At 41.6% G+C, this 23,343-nt stretch overlaps 2 protein-coding genes across 10 annotated transcripts in view; both read right to left on the minus strand.

Annotated features, from left to right (window-relative positions):
• Positions 1-6,578, minus strand: part of PGGT1B (protein geranylgeranyltransferase type I subunit beta) — a 38,668-nt gene extending 32,090 nt beyond the window's left edge. For 2 of the 6 annotated variants that reach the window (XR_013924763.1, XM_080371382.1), the window contains exon 1: positions 6,083-6,428. Coding sequence is in view for 4 of the 6 variants with exons in the window: in XM_080371382.1 (XP_080227508.1) it covers positions 6,083-6,258 (176 nt within the window). In the remaining 2 variants the exon portion in view is untranslated. Of the gene's footprint in view, positions 1-6,082; positions 6,430-6,458 lie in introns of those variants that run through there. The other 4 variants (XM_080371385.1, XM_080371386.1, XM_080371383.1 and 1 more) reach the window with 4 other exon arrangements.
• Positions 6,465-20,305, minus strand: CCDC112 (coiled-coil domain containing 112). Of its 4 annotated transcripts, none has more exons than XM_080371379.1 (10): positions 17,864-20,305; positions 17,107-17,222; positions 14,706-14,827; positions 12,414-12,503; positions 11,075-11,150; positions 10,118-10,502; positions 8,891-9,307; positions 8,060-8,155; positions 6,688-6,811; positions 6,465-6,610 (listed from the first exon to the last, which is right to left on the minus strand). In XM_080371379.1, the coding sequence occupies exons 1-9, from the start codon at positions 17,912-17,914 to the stop codon at positions 6,689-6,691; spliced, it is 1,476 nt and encodes a 491-aa protein (XP_080227505.1). In that variant the 5' UTR covers positions 17,915-20,305; the 3' UTR covers positions 6,465-6,610; position 6,688. The 4 variants fall into 4 exon arrangements, with proteins under 4 accessions (XP_080227505.1, XP_080227504.1, XP_080227507.1 ...); XM_080371378.1 differs by having other exon boundaries at positions 6,693-6,811; positions 17,864-20,304; XM_080371381.1 differs by having other exon boundaries at positions 6,693-6,811; positions 17,785-17,905.
• Between the last annotated feature and the right edge of the window lie 3,038 nt (positions 20,306-23,343).

A 23,343-nucleotide genomic window follows, 5' to 3' on the forward strand; every position in this document is an offset into this window, starting at 1 on the left:
ATTAACAAACAGTTGCAGAAACAGATATATCTGAGAATTCTCAGCCTATGATAGTGGTGCAACGCATAGAGACTAGCTCAGAAAGTGTGAAATTTATCTACTGGACAAAATTATGTTATTTGTAGTACAAACATTTCTCTTTTCATGTAAGCCACGCCTCCTTTTATATAGTAATAACATGCCAATTCAGACATTAAACTAAGGGCTGCTTACCTGAAAAAAACATACGACAAACTAAACTAGGTTGTTAACATATGGACCCCTAGCTCTCCCTGATGAATCAATCCCTAAATACGCAGTAAGTGCAAGGTAACCCTGAACTACAGTAAGCTGCCTCTCATTGTGTCCCAAACCCAGTTTTGTAGGCTTAGAAGTTAGTTGTCAACCAGCAAGGCTTCCTTTGTAACCAGTCAATGTATAAATAGGCACAAAGTATGAATTACCATCTAGAGGTACTTATTTCTTGTCCTTTGGTATAAAGGAGCCTAGATAACTGACTAACTTAATCGTAGATTAAACACACCAACTCCAAGTATCCATTACAGGAGTGAAGTAGCTAGTATGCTGAATGTCCTTCCTGCCCACAGCTCGTTTCCTTCCATAAAAGTGTTCTACCTTAACTGTTATCTAATACCTTGGAGTTAGTTTTTTTTACCTCAAACCACTGCAGTCACCTAGCTTACAGCACGGCCCCTCGAACAGTTGCACTACTTGCTCTAACAAAGCACTGAAGCAACAGCACTGGGTTAGGAACTTCAGATAGCTTCCTAAGAGAGAAAATGTTCATGTGATGGTACCTTGGAAATTCTGACTCAGGTTAAAATTAGCTGGATGTATATTTTGCCACCCACACTTGCATCTGCTTCTCCTTCTAGAAATTCTTGCTCTCCTTTCACCAGATAAGATGATGGATTGTGAAGCAGCTGCTACACAGGCATGAACTACAGTTCAGCATGCTAAAGAAACCCAAAAGTTAATGCCAGCTTTCATTAGCAGACTGATTTATAATCTCCAATTACCTCACAAGCTGGTGAGCCACCCTGACCATAAGTATTAGGTACCTCTGAAGACGAGGAGACAGATGTAGACAGAAGTCTCTACAACCACTTAATTTCTGCATGTGGTTCTGCATCAGAACCACAAATAGTAAGACCAAGAAAAAATGGTGATGTGAGTCAACCTAAAACACACCTCCAAAAGAATTCTTCTGATTAAATCACAGAAAAATAATGCAGCAAACGCTAATCTCAATACAATGGCACAATGTCAAAGGGTGACACTCCTACCAGTGGCCTGACCAGCTGCTATATCATTATCTGGCCATTCCCAAGCAGAATTTAAGTCAACAACTTCTACTTCAAAACTGTTATCATCTGGGATTACATAGCACAAGCAGTGGCCACAATTCAGTTGAATGATGTACTGTTAAACTGAGGTTACTTGCTTTTACACTATCTTTTACTTTGACCCTCAGCTTTTACATTGTTTTTCACACCACTCTTACAAACAAAAGGTTTTAATTTATAATATGCTTGGATATTGAACACTAACATTCCTTTTTCAAAAAATCCCTCCATGCAGCTCTAAGGTCCCTGCAAAAACAAAAAATAAAATAATTAAAAAAAAATATCAAACATGGAATAGCGTGCAGATCCATTACTGCAAGTATTTGTAGCAGAAGTGTAAACTTATTCTGTAATCACTGGATTCTGAAATGTCTCTTTACTATTCTTGTAACAAATAAAAATTCTGAGTACAGAAAGCCCAAAAAAGTATGTTGCACACAAAGGTTTTTTTAAGTGGAACGAGTATCTTTTAAGCCATCTGATGACTAAAAAATTGTCTTTCAAGCTGCAAAATTAATACTTCAAGGCTTATACTAACTTTTGCCATTGACCAGATCTGTGTAACCCAAACTGTCTCCGCATAATAACCATTTCAAGTAAAACTACTACTTTTATAAAAAAAAACCCACACTGTTCAGTTACAGTAAATTATTTCTTTGAAACCTTGCACATATTTTCCTATTTTCACAAACAGTAAGTTTGGCAATATTTTACTGAAAGTACTTAAAGACATTTTCACACCATGTTACGCAGCTAGAGCTACTTCCAATGAGGCACAAACATGCCAACTTCAGCACTAGAAACTGCTGCAAACTAGGTCCAAATCCACAAGACTATACAGACAAGACAGACAATAAATCTCATTCATACTTAAAAATACGTATGTCAGATAAATTAATGTAAACAGTGGTTTAACATACTGTTAGGTTTCAGTTGATTCTCTGTGTTAATAGTACCAGCAGACTAAGGAACAGCCCATACAGTGTGTTGGAATTCATATATGATGGGCCAGAACATCTGGCACCACTGGACATTGACAGGTCCTGATATAGCCACCTATATGCTGCATCCTTACTCTATAAGCTGTTCTGCCTCACAGAAAATTAACACACACATGTTCCAAGACTAACAAAGACAATTCTTTGCAGCACCTTAGCTGACACACACCATCAAGTGTAAAAACTTTCTACATAGCAACTGCAACAGAGAGCAGCCCTTAAGACAACCCCGACGTTTGGCATAATTTTTGCTGTATCTTTTCTTCATGCCTTCTACCACTTTAGTTACTGCACATGTATTAATTTAGGAAGTCAAGTATCAAAGCTTGACGGCTGAAATTTATTTGTTAACTGACCTACTGAAAGCTTACAATATAGGTATGATTTGTATTAAGTTCCCCTCCAAGACAAGCGAGTAAAGACATTTCTGATGACAGATTCAAGGCTCTTCATCTTCAGGCATGGACAAAGACTATAGTTTCTCAGCAAAATTCAGAAAGCATCTGAAGTGACCGATTTGAGAAACTGAAGAAGCGTGCCAAAAAGGGCAGCAGGGAGCAACCTGAAAGACTTCAGAGACTAGGCGGCTTGCACTCTCCTTGCAAAATGTCACAGTACTGACAATCAGTATGTACGAAACTACCAATCAGATCACTTAAAAACTACTGTTGCTGATGCTACATGCAGTAACTACAGACAAAAATATTTATGCAGGCTTTGAGCCAGTAAGTTGAGTAACAAATGTAAGCCCAGATTTCTTTAACTTTGCATCTACTTCCTTACTGTTTGACAAATTACAGCTCAAGTCAGAGCAGCCCAGCACTCTGTGGAGAATTTCATCCTCTACACCCTGCCTGATGACAACAAATGCAGTTGTTTCTGGTGCAGTGAGCCAAAACTAATTCACTGACAAATTATTGATTTTTTTTTTTACAAGCCTCTCTTTAATTTACTTGAGTTTCCCTATCTAATTCACCATGGAACCACATAAATGCAGGAACAAGGAAAGTAAGACTAAAAGAGCAAAAGTATTTATTTCTGCAGCAGTACCAGCTCAAGGAGGATTGCTGAACTCTTTGACCTTGCTTGAACTTGTCAAAAAGGCAAACAACAACAACAAAACACACAAAAAGCACCTCTAAGGTGAAACTGGGGGATGACACATTTATGGTTCAATTCCCCGCTTGTTAACAGACATGTACGCACACCTGCAGAACACCGATCTAAAAATCAGTATAACAGGAGTAAAAAAAACTCTGGCTGAGTAAAAACTTCACGAATTCAAAACATGCATGATTTTAGACAATGACAATTTTTATTTTAATTGAAGACTTAGACTGCTCGTTAATCAAAAACTTAGGCATCCTGTAATAGTTTCAGACTGATGGTTCCAATTTTCAGAAATCAGTTTTTTCAGTCCTGCACAGCCATTATGTACAATACATTGGGCACTGGTCATTTAATGTATTGCAATTACTATGACCACACATTAAATTTAAGCTCAGACAGCACATTAATTTCTCAAGAGTTCTCAAAACAATCTGCATTCCTGTTAGGATTATTCAGTAAGACTGGGGAAGACCACATGTAAACTAGACTCTCTGTTTCAGCTCAGTGGCAAACTGCAACAGCTTGGCATTGTAAATCACAGAACAGAAATGTCTAGGTTGACAAGGGCTTCTGGGGACCACTGATGTCACCTTCTGCAGAATGTGGGGCTTTAGATGAGAGGTCCCAAGATCCTGACAAGTCAACTGTTCAAGGGAGACTCCACCGCTTCACTGAATAACCTCTTTGGGGTTAACTGCTCTAACAGTGAAGAACATTTTTCTTACATCCAGACATTTTTCTGTGAAGCACCTCACTACCATAGCCTCTTGCCCCATCACTGTGATCTCTTGTGAAAGGTACACCTTCACCTTTCTTTGTAACTAGCTTCTCAGTAATAGGAGACTGTGATGGGATCCTCCCTCCTCTTGGTTGAACAAATGCCATTTCTTTGGCCTTTCTCCGTATGTCAGTGTGACTAAGGTTGGCCTTTTGTGTTAGGACTCTGGTATGTCTGCGTGTTACTGTAACTCTTAATGCCTAGAAAGAGGTAAGAGTATAGCATGCCCAGACTTCCTTTTTCTGTTTAAAATAAACGACAAAGTACATTGAAATATCATCTAATTCTTAATGAATAATGATTTATACCTCTTGATACCAAAGACTTACACAATTTACTTAGAAAGAACAAAGAACCAGCTCCCCCCCTTTTGCTGATGTCACAAGGTCGGGAAACAAAGACAGAAAGCGAAAAGAACACTGCCCTCTATGCTGTGCAAAAGATACCTTCAAGTGAGAAAGCTCTGGCCCTAAGAAGAGACAAACTGATAAAGTGTTCCAATCCACACACACCAACAGAAAGTTAGTTGGAAGTAGGACAAAAGTAATTGTGGCAGTGGGAGATCCGGACCTACGACTCAAACAGCTCCCCCCACCCTCACCCCCCGCCTTGGGGAGTATGGTAAAAAGCATCAATAGAGCTATCTGAGATGTGTACTAATTTGCATGAAAAGCAAGAAACTTGTCATTCACTGACAGACTGGTTACAATGAGTATGCAAATACTCTATGGTATACAATGTGTACCCTTGAGTAGCTTGGTGTGCATGTTAGGAGGAAAGATCTTCCCTGCACCCAGCATTGCAATAAACGAATGTCGTCTTTCTCAACTGTCACTTGATTTGGAGAGTTTTCTTGGGTACGGTATTTGTAACACTCTGAAAGAAAATTTATAACCTTCCTTTTGAGCATTAAGTTATGTACTATTCCACACACAGTCTGGCACTATCCATACTAGTCCTTACACGTTTTTGCCAAGTTTTTGCTTGTACTCTCAACTGAAATGATGCTTGATTTAGCATGAAGATCAAAGCCGTTAAGCATTCTTCACAGCAGGACTTGCAGATTACAAAGCGAAAAGCATCCCATGCGTTTAGTGGTTCAGTAAGATACCAAACCCTCTACATATCTCGAAGTTTTTTATCAAGTGCAGCCCAAGAATCAAGTTACTGATCCTTTTGTGCCTCAGATGTAACTGACTACCTTAAGAATCTGAAATAAATGCATTCAGAAGCCATTACAGGCTTGTCATGTCAGCCTAATTCAAAGCAAGGCACATACTTCACTAGTACTTTTACATCTTCACTAGCTAGTATAAAGTTAACTATTCCTGTTACATAAACAAAAACTTTCCACATGCTGATTACAAGCTACAAAAGGCTTAAGTAATTTATTTCAAAATCGCCTTCCAGGGTGGATTACAAGAAGCGAATCACAGGCCTGAATGTGGACTGAAAGGACCATGAGTCTCCCCTCACGGATGTCGGGGAGTTCAGGCGAGCACAGCCCAAACCCCTACACCAACACCTCTATTTTACGAGCCGTCTGCTGGTGGGCGGATCTATAGGCAGCGCCTTCCTTTGGGCCACGGCGGCCGGCACGGTGCTGAGCTGCAGCCTGCCCGCCGTCGCCTCTCCGGGGCGGAGGGGGGGTTTCCCGTCAACGCCACCGCCCGTCCGAGAGGGAAGAGCCGCCACCTCCCCGGGACGAGACGGGGCTGCCGAGCGAAATGCAACGGGCTCTGTCCCGCCTTCCCACGCCGCAGCTCGAGGGCGACGGGGGCGCGCCCACACCCCGGCCGCCAGCCCGAGGGCGACGGGGCTCGGCGGCCCCGAAGCACGGCCCCGCTAACCTGCTAGTCTCCAGGGTCGAGTAGCGCTCGGGCAGGACCTGCAGGCACCGCTGGAAGAAGCGCACATGCCGCTCCCGCAGGAATTCCAGCCGCTCCGGCTCCCCCGGGCACGGCTCCGGCTCCCCCGGGCACGGCTCCGGCTCCCCCGGGCACGGCTCCGGCTCCGCTGCCGCCATCTTGGCGCCGCCCGCGCGCGCACTCGGTCGCGCCCGGACTGCGTCACTCGCTCCGCAGCGACGTCACCGCGGCGTGCCCCGTCCCCCGTGGGTGCGTGCGGCGGGAACCGGCGGGGAAAGGCGCTTTTAATGCACACGGGAATATGCCCTCAGGCAAACCCTCCCAGTCTGATAGGTGACGTTTCAAATCACACACACACCAAATACATGGGTAATATACGTCATTGTGTCAAGCATGGTTTGTGACAACTCCCGAGGGCTGCAGGCCGCTTCGCAGTCAAGGAAGTCATCCCCCAGTGAGGGGGAAAGGCAGCAGCTCATCTATAACCCTTGTCTCCAGGGTGGGATAGCTCTGAAAACGAGGCAAAAAAGCATGAGGAGCTCATATATAACTGTGCCTTTGTCACGTAACGCATCCATCGTACCCGCCTTACCTGTGAGGAATACGGGACTGCGGCTCTGAGGCAGATGGCACCGTCTCCTTCATGCGTTCCTCCCAGCCCTTGGTAGGTCTGTACAGCCTGGTCTGGTCTCTGGTGACATGAATCTCGACCTCAGAGTGAAACAAACAGACAAACCGGTCATTTTCATTGATCACAGAATGCACCACATACAGTCATTAGGCCTTCATCATACGAAGAGGCGCAGAGTAAATGAAACGCATCTGGCTAACAAGACTTTTCCCTCCACACTATCACAGGAAACAGCAGAAACGTGAAATCAGTAGAGAGGCAACAACTGCTTGCTTTCATTAAACTTCAGTAATTTAAAAGGTTAAACTCTTTAAGAACCCAAACGCTGTTCCCAAAACTCTTCTGGAAGCCAGCCTGCTCATTTAACTGATGGTAGAAAATTTTAAAAACTAAAACCCACCACCCATATTGCAGCTCATCTGTATGACCTATAGGCATACATATATATACATACATGTATACATACATACATCCTCCCAGAATAAATACTGCTGGGAGGAAAATAAATACTTGCATTTGTTTTTTGTTGTTGTTTTGGTTTGGTTTGGGTTGGGTTGGGTTGTTTGTTTTTTTCTTTTCTTCTGAACAGAAGAACTATGCCTGTTGGATTTTTGACTCCTGATAACAAACATGACTGATTATTTTTTTTCTTTGTCAACCATTTAGATAAATAAAATAACTACTTTTTAGATCCATGAGGGAAAAGGTTGTTTAACCAACCAAGCTGCACACACCTCAGATTAAAACAAAAAAAAAGGTAAGTTACTGTATGGGGCCCGGCTGAGCCCCGCCGCAGCCCTCGTAGGGCCGTGCTTGTACTGGTAGCTAGAAGGGTGCTGATAACACAGCGGTGTTCTGACCACTGCTGGGCAGCGTCCCGCAGCAGCAGGGCTGTTCTCTGACCTTCCCCCCTTCACCAGTGGGCTGAGGGTGGGCAAGACCTTGGGAGGGGACACAGCCAGGACAGCTGACCCAAAGTGACCAATGCAATATTCCACACCATACGACATCGGCTCAGATACAAAAGCTAAGAGAAAGGAGGAGGAAGCGGGGGCATTTGTTATTTGGGGTGTTTGTCTTCTGGAGCAACTGCTACAGGTACTGAAGCCCTGCTTCCCGGGACATGGCTGAACGTCACCTGCTGATGGGAAATAGAAAATAACATCTTCTGTTTTCCTTAGCTTCCGTGTGTGTGACTTATATCTTGACCCACAAGGTTATTTTGCATCTTCTTTTCTCCCCCGCCCCACCCTGTTTTGCTGATGCAGGAAGTGACAGAGTGGCTTGGTGGGCACCTGGAATCCAGCCAAGGTCAACCCACCGGTTACCTTCTCGCTTAACTTTGCCAATCTTTTTTCTTTTTCTTGTTTCTCTACTTCTTTAGCTTGTTTTTGTAGAATCCTTAGCTCCAGTTTATGTAGATCCTGAAACATATTAGAAAAATATTAGAAATGTAAAAGCAAGCTTTCTTTGGAAGTAAAACAAGCTCTCTGAAAGTACATGTGCAGGTTTTTCACATCTAAATTTTTTTTTGTCTTTACATTATTTTGTCATAGTACAGAATAAATTTACACTACTTGCTATCACTTGTCCTGCATAAATGATAGTTACAGTTTTGGTAAAAAAAAAGGATTATAGTAGTTGAAGAATCTCTGCTTATAAGAATTATATATATAAACGTGAAATATATAAATGTGAATGCTGACAATAATATCAGTTCTCCAATAACCAGATTTACATAGATATAGGATCTAACTTGACCTTACAGCTAGTGAAACCTGCAGGACATTGAAACATCTCTTTATTTCATGTGTGGCTAGAACAACAAGGTCTTCCGACTTTTTCTGTAGCGTGGAGAGCAATGCAGCCCAAGCTGGTTTTCCCCAAACATTTTCACATTAAACTAAATAAAACCACTTCTATATGTAGAAATAAACATGTGGCTTGAATCATCCTGACATTAGAGGAAAAGGAACATCTTTGTCTAAAATAGTTTCATAGCGTTTCTTGTACGTAACAGATGCTGTTATATCATAGTGAATCAAAAATAGATTTACATAAATGAAACTTAGATGTTATAAAGTGTTTAACAGATTATATTGTAGGAGGAAGCAGACATATTTCAAACAATGTGCACAAATGGATATGTAATTACGCACACGCTCTTGAAACTTAGTTATTTCTTCTGCAGCAATTCTCTTCCTTTCCTTCTTTTCAGCTTCCTCTCTCTTCTCCTTTTCAAGCTTTTCAAGTTTCTCCTTTTCTTTCTTCTGCAGGGTGTATCTTTCCAACAGTAACTTAATGTGGCATTGACGCTGGCATTCTTTTTGTTGCTTTTTCTCCTTCTCTTCTTCGATTTTCAGTTGTGATGCTTGCTCCATTGCAAATGCTATTGCTTTCTGTTTCTTCCATGCTTCAGTTGCTGCTTTTTGTCTTTTTCTTTCTTTTTCCACTTTTTGCTTCTGAGCTTCTTCATGCTGTAGCCATTCTTCCTTGAGCATTTTTTCTGATTTCTTTTTCTCCTTCAAGTTTCCTTCTTTTTCTTGCTGCTGCTTTTCTTTCCACTTCCTAATTGACTGCAAGAGAATACCAGGGGGAAAAAAGGGTCTTCATGAAAATTCCACGCATTCCCATTGACTAAGTCAGATGAAAACATACCTTCCAAGGACACGAACCACATATAAGAATTAAAAGTCTGCCAAGGGCAAAACTTAAGGCAATGAAGCACCTACGGCTGCCTTCTCACAGTATTTTTCCCCTATTTTATGGATCACACAGGGAAGTTTAATACATGCATGCTAAAATTATTTAAGTTGTGGCATTCATACTAACTTTGGGTAGTTGCGAATGTTAGCGCAATATGCTTTTTTTAATGCAATCATATTTCAGGTCTTCATTTTTTTCTTCAAGTTAAAAAATCCACCTACTATTTTATAACTCTGTCAGTGTGTCTTTTATTACTCAGATACAGTTCTGGAAGAAATCATAATTCTGTATGTCAGTATGGCATATGTATACTACCCCTACAGTGGGACAGACTTAAGGACAGATGCCGCAAAGACTGCAATTTCACACAGGATCACTTAATGCTCTGGGATTGGCATATAAACTTCTGGACTGTTGCCACCAAAAGCATTTATAATATACTTTGGCAATACACAGTCCATTTCAGTGTGTTGTTAAGTCTGTGCTTATTGGTAGTTCTTCAAGACAAATATTTTTGGCAAATTGTGGATGCTAAGGACTTCACTTGTATACCATCAACTATAATAGAAATCCACCTAGCACCACCACCAGCGAGGCAAATACAAAAATAAGATATATATACATTTTAAAAATAAGTCCTTTTTCTTAAAGTTACAAAAGCCCTAGATGGGTTATTTTACCTCTTTCTTTCTTTCCTGTAAAATTAGAAATTCTTGATACCATTTGTCATGCTGTTCAATATCCTTTTTTGTTCTTCCGCAGAGATACCCAAGGGCTTCATCCATGTAAGATAGCCTTCCTTTGTGTTTTGTCCATACTTTCAGAAAATTTTGGTGATCATAATCATCCCAGCCTCCTTGCCGTCCTCCTGTTCGCTGAAGAAATCTTTCAAACTCTACTACTTCTTCAGGTAGATGATTTTCCAGTGTTTCACCAACTGAGGCCCTGGGTGATAGTAATTTCAGAACTTTTTCTGTTGTTGAGCTGCCTGATGCCCACACTTTTCTCTCAAAGACACTGAGCTCATTAATGGCAGTTTTTTCCTCCTTTAAAAGCTGTTCATATCTGAAAAGAGAACAAACACTGAAATGTAAGAAAAAAAATCAGTATTCATTGTACATTCACCAAAAATGAATTCTGGAATTGTTCAATGCCAGACAAAACCTATTCTTCAAAGATTAAGAACTGAAAGGATAGCACAAATGGCAGCACGATTGTAATGATCCCATAATAAAGTACTACACAATCAGAATTAAGTTACCCTTTTAATGAAAGCACACATTTATGGCACTTAAACAACTAACTCAATCCCCTCCTGACACCAGCAGAGAGAAAGGGGGGGTGGGGGGCACCCACATAAAACCCAAAACCACAGCAACAACAAAACCCCCACAATGTCATCTTCAGCCTTTCTCATAAGCAAATTATTCTTATACTGGATCACTCCAATAGCTATATAAACAGCTAAAAGGCTGTTTATCAAGATTCTAACATTGATAGCTTGAGTTTTGATTTACATACCACAGGATCACTAGCAAAAGAATAAATCAAAAGAACAGTTTACTTGATTAATGCAAAGTTTTCATTGTGTCTTATGAAAGCACTTTCTCTTGTAGCTGAAGTATGTCTAAACATACGTTTGCCTCTGTTCCTCTTTAAAAGCACTGATTGCATTTTCAACTTCTTCCATCATTTCCTTGAGCCTGTCAACAACTAAAAAGGAAAAGAAGAAACGAGCATATAACTTTAGAAGTCTATAATATTTACCACTAATTCAGCACTATCCAGAAATGTAGGCAATTGCAGAGACTTACAGGACACTTTTAATTCAGTCTACAAAAAAAGCATGCATTTCCATCCTAAACACGTTGTCTTAGAAGACAGGCTCTCATTTATTCAAAATGTGTGATTTCACAGTGATTTAGCTAACTAGATGCAAATGCCAGTATAAATGTTTATTTCCATTAAACAAGTCTGATTCTGAGTAACATTCAACTGTTGCACAACATAAGACAGCCTTATCCTAAAAACTTTCCACTTTTGTTTTTTTCTAACAATGCAGGTAGTGACTTAAGAAGTACACGCAAATTTTTCATTTATACCAGGCTGTAGCAATCCTATTTAACATACTTTTACAAAGCTGACAAAGAAACATCAAAGACTTTGTCCTGTATTGTCAGCATGCTGTAGCCCTGATACGAAGAAAGACAGTAAGACAGCTGCTAGAGAAGATATATTTTGCAATGGTAGAAAAAAGTTTTAAAAACTGTTTTGAAATGAGCATATCTCTACGGACATATATTAAACACATAGTTTAACTAACCTGGCTTTAGAAGATAATAAACTAAATTAATACAGTTACATCATCAAAAACTTAGTTCAGCTTTCATTCCTTGTTAGTTCTCAGTATCTTTGCTGACAGCTTAAAAACATAATGTATTTTTTTATAGAATAGACACTGAAGAAATGACATGAGACTTACTTTATCTAGCATCAGAAAGCCCTTTCAGTGCCTATTTTCCAAAAGTTTCAAAACAACCCAACGGGATGAGTTGTTTCAGCACTTTTCATAGAATATTCCAACTTACACTTCAAGTCATGTGGATGGCTAAAAATAAGTTCCCTGTTGACACCGCTCTGTGACCTCTTACCAGACGAAAGAGAGCTATATCTGAATGGCACTAGAATACTAACTTTATTTTACATAAGGCAAAGAGTTACATAGATAAAATACCTGGTTATCAACAGCGTAAAGAAACAAACCAACACCACTTCTAAGACAGAGGATTTTTCTCAGTTTCCACACAGACTGCACAATCTTTCACCATTTCTTAAACTTCTGTGTTCTTCTCTTCCCAGATTTCTGGAAAAGCAGACTGGAGGAGTATCCCAAGTCTGCAGCAGGTTCACAAGCCCAGCTATGCAAGAAATCTATCTACAGGGAAAAACATTTTTAAATCTGTCATCACAACTTACATCCTGGGGTAGGCTTCACATCTTTTAATTGTTGCTGAAGTGTCTTCACATTATTTTGTATTTTTGACAGCTGCTGCAGGATTTTAGCTTCTGTCAAACAAAAAATAAAGTGCTGATAATTCTAACAGTTTATTTGTGTATTAAACTCAATACAAGAACAAGGGCAATAAGTGTCCAAAATAAACCGGGGATTTCATCTAAGCAGGGACACGAATTCTGTTCCATCATAAGAAACGGCTGTAACACTAAGCCTTTTAACATGACTGTAACTGCATGTAGCTGACTGCACGGGTCATGTATCTCTCCACATGGTGGCAACAGATTTTAAAATTAGTAGCTCTTATTTCTAATGGGGTCAACAGGATAGTCATATCTAGATTAGATCAGTTTGATATGGTTATTTGTTTTTCAAAACCTTTTATCAGGTGACTAGAATTTGGAGAATATTGCCTAGGCAGATGACAACTCATCTAGAATTTTGACAGAGACTCTGACCTAGGCTTCAAAACACTCATCAATGAAAAGAAAGCAAATTTGGGAAGCGTATGTGAATGTACTACTTCGGCAAAATTTATTTATTTGCTGTATTAACTAAAGTAGAATCAATGTTTTCATGTACTCCACGCATGCATGCACTTATTTGCTTTGTTACCACTTGGCTTCTCCTACGTCCATAAATACGATATTGATGAAGATGTAGTTCTGGATACATCTTAGGTACTAAGGAGCTGGATCTTCTGTCCTAAAAGATTAGGTTTAAGGAAGGGGTAGAAGAGTCCAAGACTTAAATGTAACAAAACGCAGCTACGACATCACCCTACTAGTTCCTGCTGAGACCACAGAGAGCGTAAAAGCACACAGATCGTGCCGAAAGACCTTAAACATAGTAAATGGGAAGTTTGGGGGTTGTAGTACACACCCTAAAAGATCATATGCTAACACTCCTTCACATGTCACACGCAGTGCCTTACGCCTCTCATCTCTGTCCTCTTTACTATCTCACACCAGTATCTTCATCCATACTTCCAAGATCCTTTCTTACCCCTGTAAAATTTTCTGAACTTTTTATCTTAGTCATTCTTCAGTAATACTTAAATTTCTTAAGGATTGCAAGATGTAAAGGATATAAGTTTTCTTAATTAAAAGATGCACATTAGGACACATACACATTTGTAAGGCAAGTATGTTTTTAGTTATCTTTACATGTCCTTTCCTTTCTTCAACTTATTTTGTTTTGATCTTCTGTATCAGAAGGCATAGAATAGTTTATTTGATTACTTTGGAAAGAATGTAGGTACTGTGACCAGGGAGTCCCATTTTTTCCCTGGAGTACTTACTTGGTTCATAAACGGAACAGATACTGTAGGTCAGGCTGTTCGCCATCTCACAGGACCATTTAGACTATTAATATTTATTACCGATGAATTTGAAAAATGCAAACATAGAACTCTTTAGAAATACATTTAAAGGCAGCAATTAGTGAGTGAAAACTTCTGTAGCAGCAAATGTATATTTCTTGTACTTTAGCTAGACTACATTAGATCTTGAAATATACACACAAAATTGATTCAAAGTTTCCAAGCCAGTAACTTTCCACCAAAGTTGTTGTGAGTGGTATCAGATACATTCAGGATTAGAAGAAAACAGTTAAGGACACGGAAGGCCCAAAATGTTTATGCTTCTGAGTTTTGCAAGTGAATTGTGGAAGTCTTCTTTATAAGCAGTACACATGGTGAAGTACTACACTTTTATCAGCATCTGCCTTCCACCTGAGCTAGTCTCTCTGTACTACTGATTATGAAACCATTTAAACAAACAGTAAAGTAAAAAAAAGCAAACAAAAAACCTAAATAAGACCCCACTTACAGCAGGAGGGGGCCTGGGAAAAGGACCATAAGGAACAATCAGTTAGTTGAAAGGAATGTGCTCCAGCTTTTGGGTCACAGGGCCTGGTGATAAGGGACATGAGAAATTACTGAAGGGTACAGAAACAGGGACTAAGTATCAAGTTGAGACTATACAAGGAGTAAGGCGGTTGGTTTGTCAGCTTGCCCAAGGAAGTGGTGCAAGAACTGCAGACATTGTTGTCTTTAAGTGTTGCTGAATTGCTAAATAGCTAGCGTGAGATCTTTGCGCGAGTTGCCACACAGTTATAGAATAAGCAAGTTTTTGGACCAATCAGAATAAGATGTAACAATTGCTTGTGTGTATATATAATCATGATATTAGGCTAATTAAAGTGACATTTGCTTGCATCAAGCTGCATCCCGTCTCTCAATCGCGGCAACTTACTTTCAGTTGTCCTGCTGACAGTCATGCTATGTTCCAGTTCCTTTAGCATGCTGTATTCTACCCTGAAATTACTCCTCCTATTGTAAAGATGTCCATTTTTTCCTTTTTCTATATTTGCAAGCCTGGAAAAAAAAGGTTGCCATTCTGAGTAAGACATAAAGTTAGCAAAGCCCCAAGATTTCCCGGTGTTAGTATCCACCTGAGGCTGTGTCAACAGGGCTGTCTTAGATTTTATACAAATCACTGGTTTGTTCCTCCAGCTGTTCTCAAGGACAATTTTTCTCCAGTTAAAAGACTACACACCAAAGTAACTCAAGAATGTGAAGAAGTCAACAAGGGAATTACTTTGCTGGCAGGCAGTGGTTCACATGCTGAAATGGCCTGAAACTTCATCTGTACGCTTCCTATCTGGCAGCCTTTTGACAATTGTCGTTGGAAAGCGCAGGGATAGACAGGCTGTATTAATGCAGTTACACACATAGATGGAGCCCCACCACTGACAAAACAAGTACATTCCCTCAGCCTTAACACTCGTTAACTAGTACCAGTGCAACTGAAAATTCAACTTAATTACAGTTAAATAACTTTGGTATTAAAGATATTAAAGCCGCTACCTTACTTGCTGACTGTTTTATGTACAGTACAGAGAGCTACAGGTGACTTATACTTTCTTACTAAGGTCTGAAGCTTCAGAGCACAACTCCAAGCAGGATGTGCTTTCCCTTACTACAACCAGGCAGTATACTAAGGTTTGACTTACAGAACAGCACATGCAAAACGACTGCAGTCCTGAGGACACTGGTGCCAGAGTAGAGACATCTGGCAGGTTTCCCAACTATAAGCAAATCTACCGACAGCCCAAGAAACTCTCTCAGTAGTAGCCTGGTTCTTCAGCTGACTGTTGCTGCTATATGGTTCAAACTCCTATACAGTGCAGTTTATGGTTCACTGTTTAAATACTTTGCTGTCCATGGGAATTCACAGACCAGACCCAAGTGCATTCACAGACCAGACCCAAGTGCTAAATCTCCCCACATGGTGCACTAGAAGCCTTCAAAGCACAACAGAAGGACAATGTGCCATAGTTAAATGGCATACCTTGTTTGAAGCTGCATAGGAATGTCTACATTATCCATCAGTCAATTTTTGAGACATAACCCAGCATCCAGAATAACCAAGGAAAAGCTTGATTAGCCAGACAGTGTAAAACACTGCTGTGAGACTTAAGTGTCACTATTTATTCAGTATTCATAACTACAAAGCTCTCCTTCAGCCAGGTGGCTATACCAGCTTTTCCTCATAAAGTTCATCCATTCCAGAGGAAACTTCCCTGTTCTTTCAGCTGCCAGTGTAGTTACAGCACTTAGTCAAGATGAGGGGAAACAGATTTAAATCACTTTCATGTTCAAGCTGTCTTGAACCCCAACTGTACAAAGCAGTGGCCTAGATATTCCAGGTGAAGTGCTTTCAGTGTTCTCTGAGGAAGCTGTTGTAATGCTGCTTGTCCCAGCTGGCAACTAAGCTCCACACAGCCACTCGCTCCCTCCCCCGAGTGGGATGGGGAAGAGAATCAGAAGGGTAAAAGTGAGAAAACTCGTGGGTTGAGATGAAGAAAGTTTAATAGGTAAAGCAAAAACCACACAAGCAAAGCAAAACAAAGCAGGGCTCCATAACGTGTAACAGTTACTTGGGAAGACAAATACTGTAATTCCCCACATCCCCCTGTTTCCTTCTTCCCCAGCTTTATATACTGAGCATGATGTCACATCATATGGTATGGAATATCCCTTTGGGTAGTTCAGATCAGCTGTCCTGGCTGTGTCCCCTCCAATCTTCTTGTACCCCTCCGGCCCTCTTGCTGGCAGGGCCTAAGAAACTGAGAAGTCCTTGACTGAGTTTAAACATCACCTAGCAACAACTAAAACCATGAGTATATTATCAACATTATTCCCACACCAAATCCAAAGCACAGCGCTGCACCAACTGTTAAGAAGAAAATTAACTCTACCCCACCTGAAACCAGGCCAGTGCTGCAATTCCCCTTTTGGTGGTATGTCTTAAGGGCTTTAGGTCCTTAGAAGGGTAAGCACAGCTGAGCAGAAAAACCGAGAACTCAGTTATGCCACGTGCACTTTAATTTCTGTGCATCTAGTGCAGCAGTGGTTTACCAAAGAAGATGACTGACGAAAGTCCAAATGGTAATTACAACAACAGGGCATTCTGGAGCTCATGAGCCCATCCTGAACTCCTGCAACCACCACAATAATGCGCCTGAGCTCACTGGAGCTCAAAAAGAAATCTTAGCCTAAAGGTTTCATTACCGTAACTTCTTACTTCGAACCTTGGGTTATAACCTCCAGAACCACATGAAAATATACTTATGATTAAGTGTTTAACTTACTGAGTTTTTAGCTTTTCTGCAGTTCTTACAAATTCAACTTTTTTAGCTCGTGCAGCTTTCATCTTCCAGTTCTGAAACTGTTGACCAGCACCTGCAGTACTGGAACAGCTGTCATTCTGTGCATAACAAAATCAAGTGTTACTGAAAAACAGTATTTATTTTTTAATCACTCATTACTTTTAAGCAGACAACACCACAGTGCAGAGTAACAGCATTACTTCAGTTTTATACCTGTGCATTTCAAGTAATTTTAAGCCACATAGGTGTAAAACTAGTGATGACTGTATACAAAAATGCATTTTTCAACAGAAAAATGGAGAGTGCAGACAGGCTGCTCACCATGCCGCAGCACCAAGCCCGGGCAGCGGCTCTGCCTCAGGGCCATCACCCCTGATGGCTTGGTCACCCACCTGCCTGACCACCGGCATGTGATCTACACTAAGTGGATTACCCCCATTTCATCTTGTCCGAGAAAAGCCGTTGCTTAACTTCTGAAAAAATGCTTAATAACTCCTGCAAACTGCCAACTCTTACATTCGCTGCAGCCCCGAGCATCCTTAACACAACCACTGCTCCGAACGCGGATGAGGAAGCCGCCTGCTCAGGTTGCAAAGCTGCCATTTTGAGGCCGGCCCCACAAACCCGCGCTGTTCCCACAGGTGTACATTTAACGTTTACCCCTACACCTCACACCAGGCAGGAGCCCCCCCGCGGGCCCACACGGCGGGACCCCGGCCGGCCGCCCCGCGGCCTTTACCTGCCGCTGCCGTGCGGGCGCCGCGCCCGGGGCCATGGCGGACGCCGCCATGTTGACGGCGGCCCCGGCGGCGCCTCGCCCCGCCCCGCCCCGCCCCGCCGGTGGTGCTGAGGGGCGGCCGGCGCCGCGCCCGGCGTGTCCTCGGTGCAACCCTCCTGAAATCCTGGGATTTCGACAGGAAAAAGGCGTGCTTTAGGCGCAGAGGGTCTGCCCGGCGTTGTCCGAGCCGGGCAGTGCGTGTGTGAGGCGAGCGGCCGCCTGGGAGGGGGAAGTGCTCAGCGGCTGCCGGCGGCCGCGGCGGTGCGGGTGTGGGGCGGTGAAAGGCCTCGAAGGCCCCACGCTCTTGTCCGGTGCTGGCAGAGCCCCGTGAGTTGTCTTGAAATTCAGGGGCCGCGGGTTGGGCATTGCATGCTGGCGTCCCGGCACGGTCACCGGCGGCGGAGCCAGTGGGCAGTGGGCCTGGCTGGCGGGCTGCTGAGGAGCCATGCCCGCAGGGATGCGTCAAACCTGTAGGGTGGCACCCTGGCCTGCTCTTCTAAGGTTAATTGTTAGTTGGGAAGAGCCGTGTATGGCTCTAAGTTGACTATGACCGATTAACTGTCTTGCATATATGGCTTAACACTTTTTTTTTTGCCCTTTCTAAATTCATGGAGCATGCTTGCTAATGGGCCTGGTCTCATTTATCCTCATTAACCTGAGAGAAAATAAGGACTTTTGCATTATTCCATACATTTTTGGGACTCTCAAGATACTGTTTTTCACTCACATATACCAATCAAACTTTTAATGAGTTGCCAGTTAGCATTTCTGCAGAATAGAAATAATCTTAATCATGCAGTGGCAGTTCTAGCTAAAGAGATTCTACCAACTGGTGTTTTCCCAGCTGCAGAGCACAAAAGCATCCACAGATGCTAAACAAATGGCCTAAGCTGAGGGCATTTTGTTGCCTAATTGATGTTTTTAAGAGCACTTTCCTGATATATTTTTCTTCTGTATGTTATGACTGTGCTTACATTTGATTTCTTTGTATTTACTGAATAGGAATTAACAAGTAAAGGAGAACATTTCAAAACCTGAAAATAGTAATCAGCGTAGATTAAGCAAGATTGTTCTCACAGATTGCTACCTGAAATGGCTTGTAAAAGTATTTTCTCCACAGCAGTCTTTCAAAATTGTCTTTGTCTTGTCCATTACGATTGGACGCCAGAGAAAAAACTGTCTTCTAGAACTTGTTTGCATTTGCTTTCCTTTGGTGACTGTCAGCACTTCCAAAGTTTCCACTGATAACTGGTCAGCACAGCTCCACAGCAAGCACCTGTTTTCAACAAGCATTTTAGCAAGGTGACTCCAGTCATGGTGTAATTCAGATACTGTTACATAGTTCACCAATTTCTGGATGGTCAATCTGTGTACTCATGAGTTACTCAGAATCCTGAGGACTTTACAGGGATGCCCTAGAAACCACGTGCAGAGATGTTTCAGGTATTGGAGCAGGGCTAGGCTTGGCTAGTTCTGGGTCTGAACACTGGGGGAGGTCAAGCATCAAGCTGTATAAAGATGAACCCTGGCTTTCAGCTGGGCCAGAATGTTACTTCATTCTCTCTGTGGAGCAGGACTCATCTAAGCCAAGATATGCCTGTGGTGGGTTGGTGTTGGCTAGCCACCAGGTGCCCACCAAACTCCTGTATCACTCTCCCTCCTCAGCAGGACGGGGAGAAAATAAGATTAAAACCTCATGGGTTGAGGTAAAGGCAGTTTAATGAATAAAAGCAAAGGCTGAACCCAGAAGCAAAGGAAAGCAAAAAGGTTCATTCTCTTCTTCCTATCAGCAGGTGGTGGCCAGCCACTTACTGGGAAGTATTGTCACAGTACATGTAGCGGTTGCTTTAGGAGGCAAACACTTTAATAACAAATGCCCCCCACCCTTTCTCTTAGGTTTTATTGCTGAGCATGACATCATATGGTATGGAATATCCCTTTGGTCAGTTTGGGTCAGCTGTCCCAGCTGTGTTCCCTCCCAGCCTCTTGCCCTGGGCCTTAAGAGGGGTGGTGCTGGAGAGACAGCCCTGATGCTGTGTGAGCGCTGATCAGCCATAGCCCAGACACTGGAGCGCTTATCAGCACTGTTCTAGCTACAAACACAAGCAGAGCCATATGTGGACTGCAGTGGGGAATGTTGACTCCATTCCAGCCAGGCCATGTACAATGCCACAACTGTTGAGTGGCCTCTGTGTCCCTTTTGTAAACAGGTAATCTAGATCCAGAAGAAACAAGGTAGATGATTACATATGGTAATCCTGACCTCTCCCACATTTTTTTCTCAGCTTCATTTGGTGTTTGAAGTTATTAAATCACTGACTACTGTGTATGATGTTCTTCATAAAATCTTTCAAGATTTTGCACAAAACTAAAGCATGGAAATATACACAGAAAAAATAAAGCTGTTAAAATTTAGAGGAATTGGGTATACATAGAACAAAACCCCTCAAATTTAGAGGAATTGGGTATACATAGAACAAAACCCCTCAAATAACATAAAAAGCCCTGTTAACCTGGGAGGTGTAATGCTAGCAATTGAAGAACTGATCACAGCAGCGTATTATCTTTATGAAAGAGGCCTCGTCTGTCACCGTATTAGTTCAGCAGTACCTCCCATTTCCCTGAAACCTTCCAAGTCAAATAGAGAAAAAGAACTGCACAGTAACATCATATTCCTGTACATGAGATCCTTGAGGAGGAAACCACCTGTCTTACCAGGAGGCATAAGCATCCACTCACTGGATGCAAATCTCCAGAAGAAAGACTTTTCTAAGTAGATGTTTCTCTTCAGAGTGGTGGTGTTTGTTTTTGTTTTTGGTTTTTTTTTTTAAATTGGTGCTTTATCTCTGCATCCTCAACGGGAATGCACTAGGGCAGTTGTAAAGTATCAAGCAGGAAAGACAGCCAGCATTAGAGGAGCAAACTGGAAGTGGTTTGAAAAAGAGTAAACTGATGGTCAATAAAAATCACCGCCTTTAACCCTATGCGTACAACTATCCACTTGTGAGACATTCATAAAATTGTCTAGTTAGCCTATAAAAGCACCCAGTTGCTGCTAACAACATAGGCTTTCCTTGTATTTTTGTTTCTGAAAACGATGTCTCCATTATAGTCTAGCCTCAGACTCATGTGTCAGAATAGAATATAAAAAAAATGGAAGCAAGTGCAAAAAATAGCAATTACAGGTACATAGTTGGTATGTGCTTATTCTGGGGTGCTATAATAATGCACTCTGGTGGGGTATAAACAGAGCAGGGAGGGCACCTGATAGGTACACCGGCAGTAAATGCGGTAGTGCAGATGCAAGCAGCGTTGGTATTTCTGCGCTGTGAAAGCAGTCTGCTTTCACCTCTTCAGTTTCTGTCCACCAGGTGTCATCTGAGAAGCACCTGATAGCTACTAAAGGCCTAGATTCTGTATTTTTCCTTTCTAGAAACCAACAGTAAACTTTTACTGTCTACAGGTAACTTGGCCTGCATTCAGCCCTTTGACTGTCTATGAAGCCCTCTTTACAGGATGATCGTACCTGGCCCCATCAGCTCCCCTTTATTTGATGGGGTCAGAGAGTGGTCATTGCTTCTCCCTTTCTCTCCAGAGAACGGTCCTGGAGTGCTAGCAGCTCTGACAGCCTAGACATGCAAGATTTGTTGCTTTGCAGCCACACCCCAGTGTCAGTGTCCCCCAGTACCTTCTGCCATGCCTGACTTGGCCCAGATGCTGAGGAACTCCAGGCTAGACAGAAGATCCCTTTTCTGTTCCCCACGAGTGCCTATTCCACTCACCCTAACTCATTTTTGAATAAACCTGTGCTTGGCTTTCATGTTTTGTTCTGTGTAGAAGGCAACTCCAAAGAAACTAAAAGCACAAGATATAGAAAGAGGCCTGGAGTCAGTTGCTTAGCTTTTGTAAATGCTTGTAGAAGAATATAGAAATTAGGTATATAAAAAAGCTGTATTCATAATGGCCATAGGAACAACTGCTCTTCTAAACTACCATCTCCTTTCCTTTCTGTAAAACACAGATTATGTCTTTCAAGAAAGTAAACCTTTATTTGAATCCTGATTCAAGTCCAGATTTCACACTAGAAGTGGAAGGCCAGAAGGGAAATGAAAAAACTTAACAAATCTGTGTGACAAATTCAAGTGTTCCAAATGAACACATCATTTTAGTGTTCTTCACTCCTGATTTATAAGTGTAAATGACAACTGAATCTGAGGTCTTAATAATTCATCCCATTCCTTCCTTTTTCCTCCAATTCCTTCCTTCTGTTTTTTCCATTCTCTAAAATTTCCTCATGTATTTTCACATCATCTTCCATTCTCGGCTCTTCTTGTTCATCTCCCTTTCCTGTTATAAAAGGAGAAAAAAAAAAAAAAAGAGAATGGTTCCTGCAAATGTACTTGAAATAAACAAAGAAAAAGAGATTGAAGGCAGGCCAGTAAAACACAAATGTTTTCTAATGTATTACTTAAGCCTCAAAGGTTTTCTTAAAATCATTCTGAATGTGATGAAGGTGATAGTCTTAAGTTCATGTCCCAGTCTTCCAAAATTCCTTCCTTCTTAGGTCTGGCAAGCAGAGGACAGAAATGTGCTCTGGCAAAATTACAGAAAGTTTTAGTTTTGGCCAAACCTTAACACAGCAAAAAGTTGGATGCTGTCCCTGGTACGCATTTGTATATTCAATCAACAACCTTAGCAGCTGCTTGTGTTTGAAACTGGCACACTGCATAGGTCACACTGCTGACAGCATCAGTCATGCTGGGGCTTCAAGACCTTATTCAGCAGCTGTCTCTGCCACTTTTTCATCATGAGTTTTTAATTTATCAGCTCCTGTGCTACTTGTCAGTAACTGGTTATTAATGCAGTCAAGTGCAATAAACATTCTTATGGCTTTTTATTGGCCTTTTCTGTGGCTTCTGCAAAGACCTGGGCTGTCAGGAGATTTTCTTCTTCCCGTCACATAAAGACCAAGAGTCTACTAACTCAGGCCACTCTCAGCAGCACTCCAGAAACCTCAAATAAGTTTGAGGCAGATGAGAATGCATTACCAACATAATGAAGGTTCTCTAGGGAAGTGTGCCCTGCAGAAAAGAGAGGGGTTCCTAGGTGTATGAGGAAAATGGCTGGCTGGCAAAGATGTGGTTACTAGGAGCAAGTGCAGGAATATTTGTTCACAAAAGCAAAACTGCCATACACAAATAGAGTCACTTGGTCTGTCACAGGTGTGTGGCCTGGCATTGCTATAACTGGAAGAGTATAAGAGTTTTGACACTGATTTCATAATGGGTGCATTAGAGCTCTAAACTTTTATGATTACTTTTATTTTTCTCAGTTCTAGTCCCTACAGCTCACTATGAGAGTAAAGTGATTAAATTAGTAATAAGAATTAAATTTTTAATCAGAATTAAAAAGCTATGTTTTTAGAATGCTGGACTTCTACA

Source organism: Falco punctatus (genome assembly GCF_963210335.1).
Source record: "Falco punctatus genome assembly, chromosome: Z".
NCBI classification, from domain to species: domain Eukaryota; kingdom Metazoa; phylum Chordata; class Aves; order Falconiformes; family Falconidae; genus Falco; species Falco punctatus.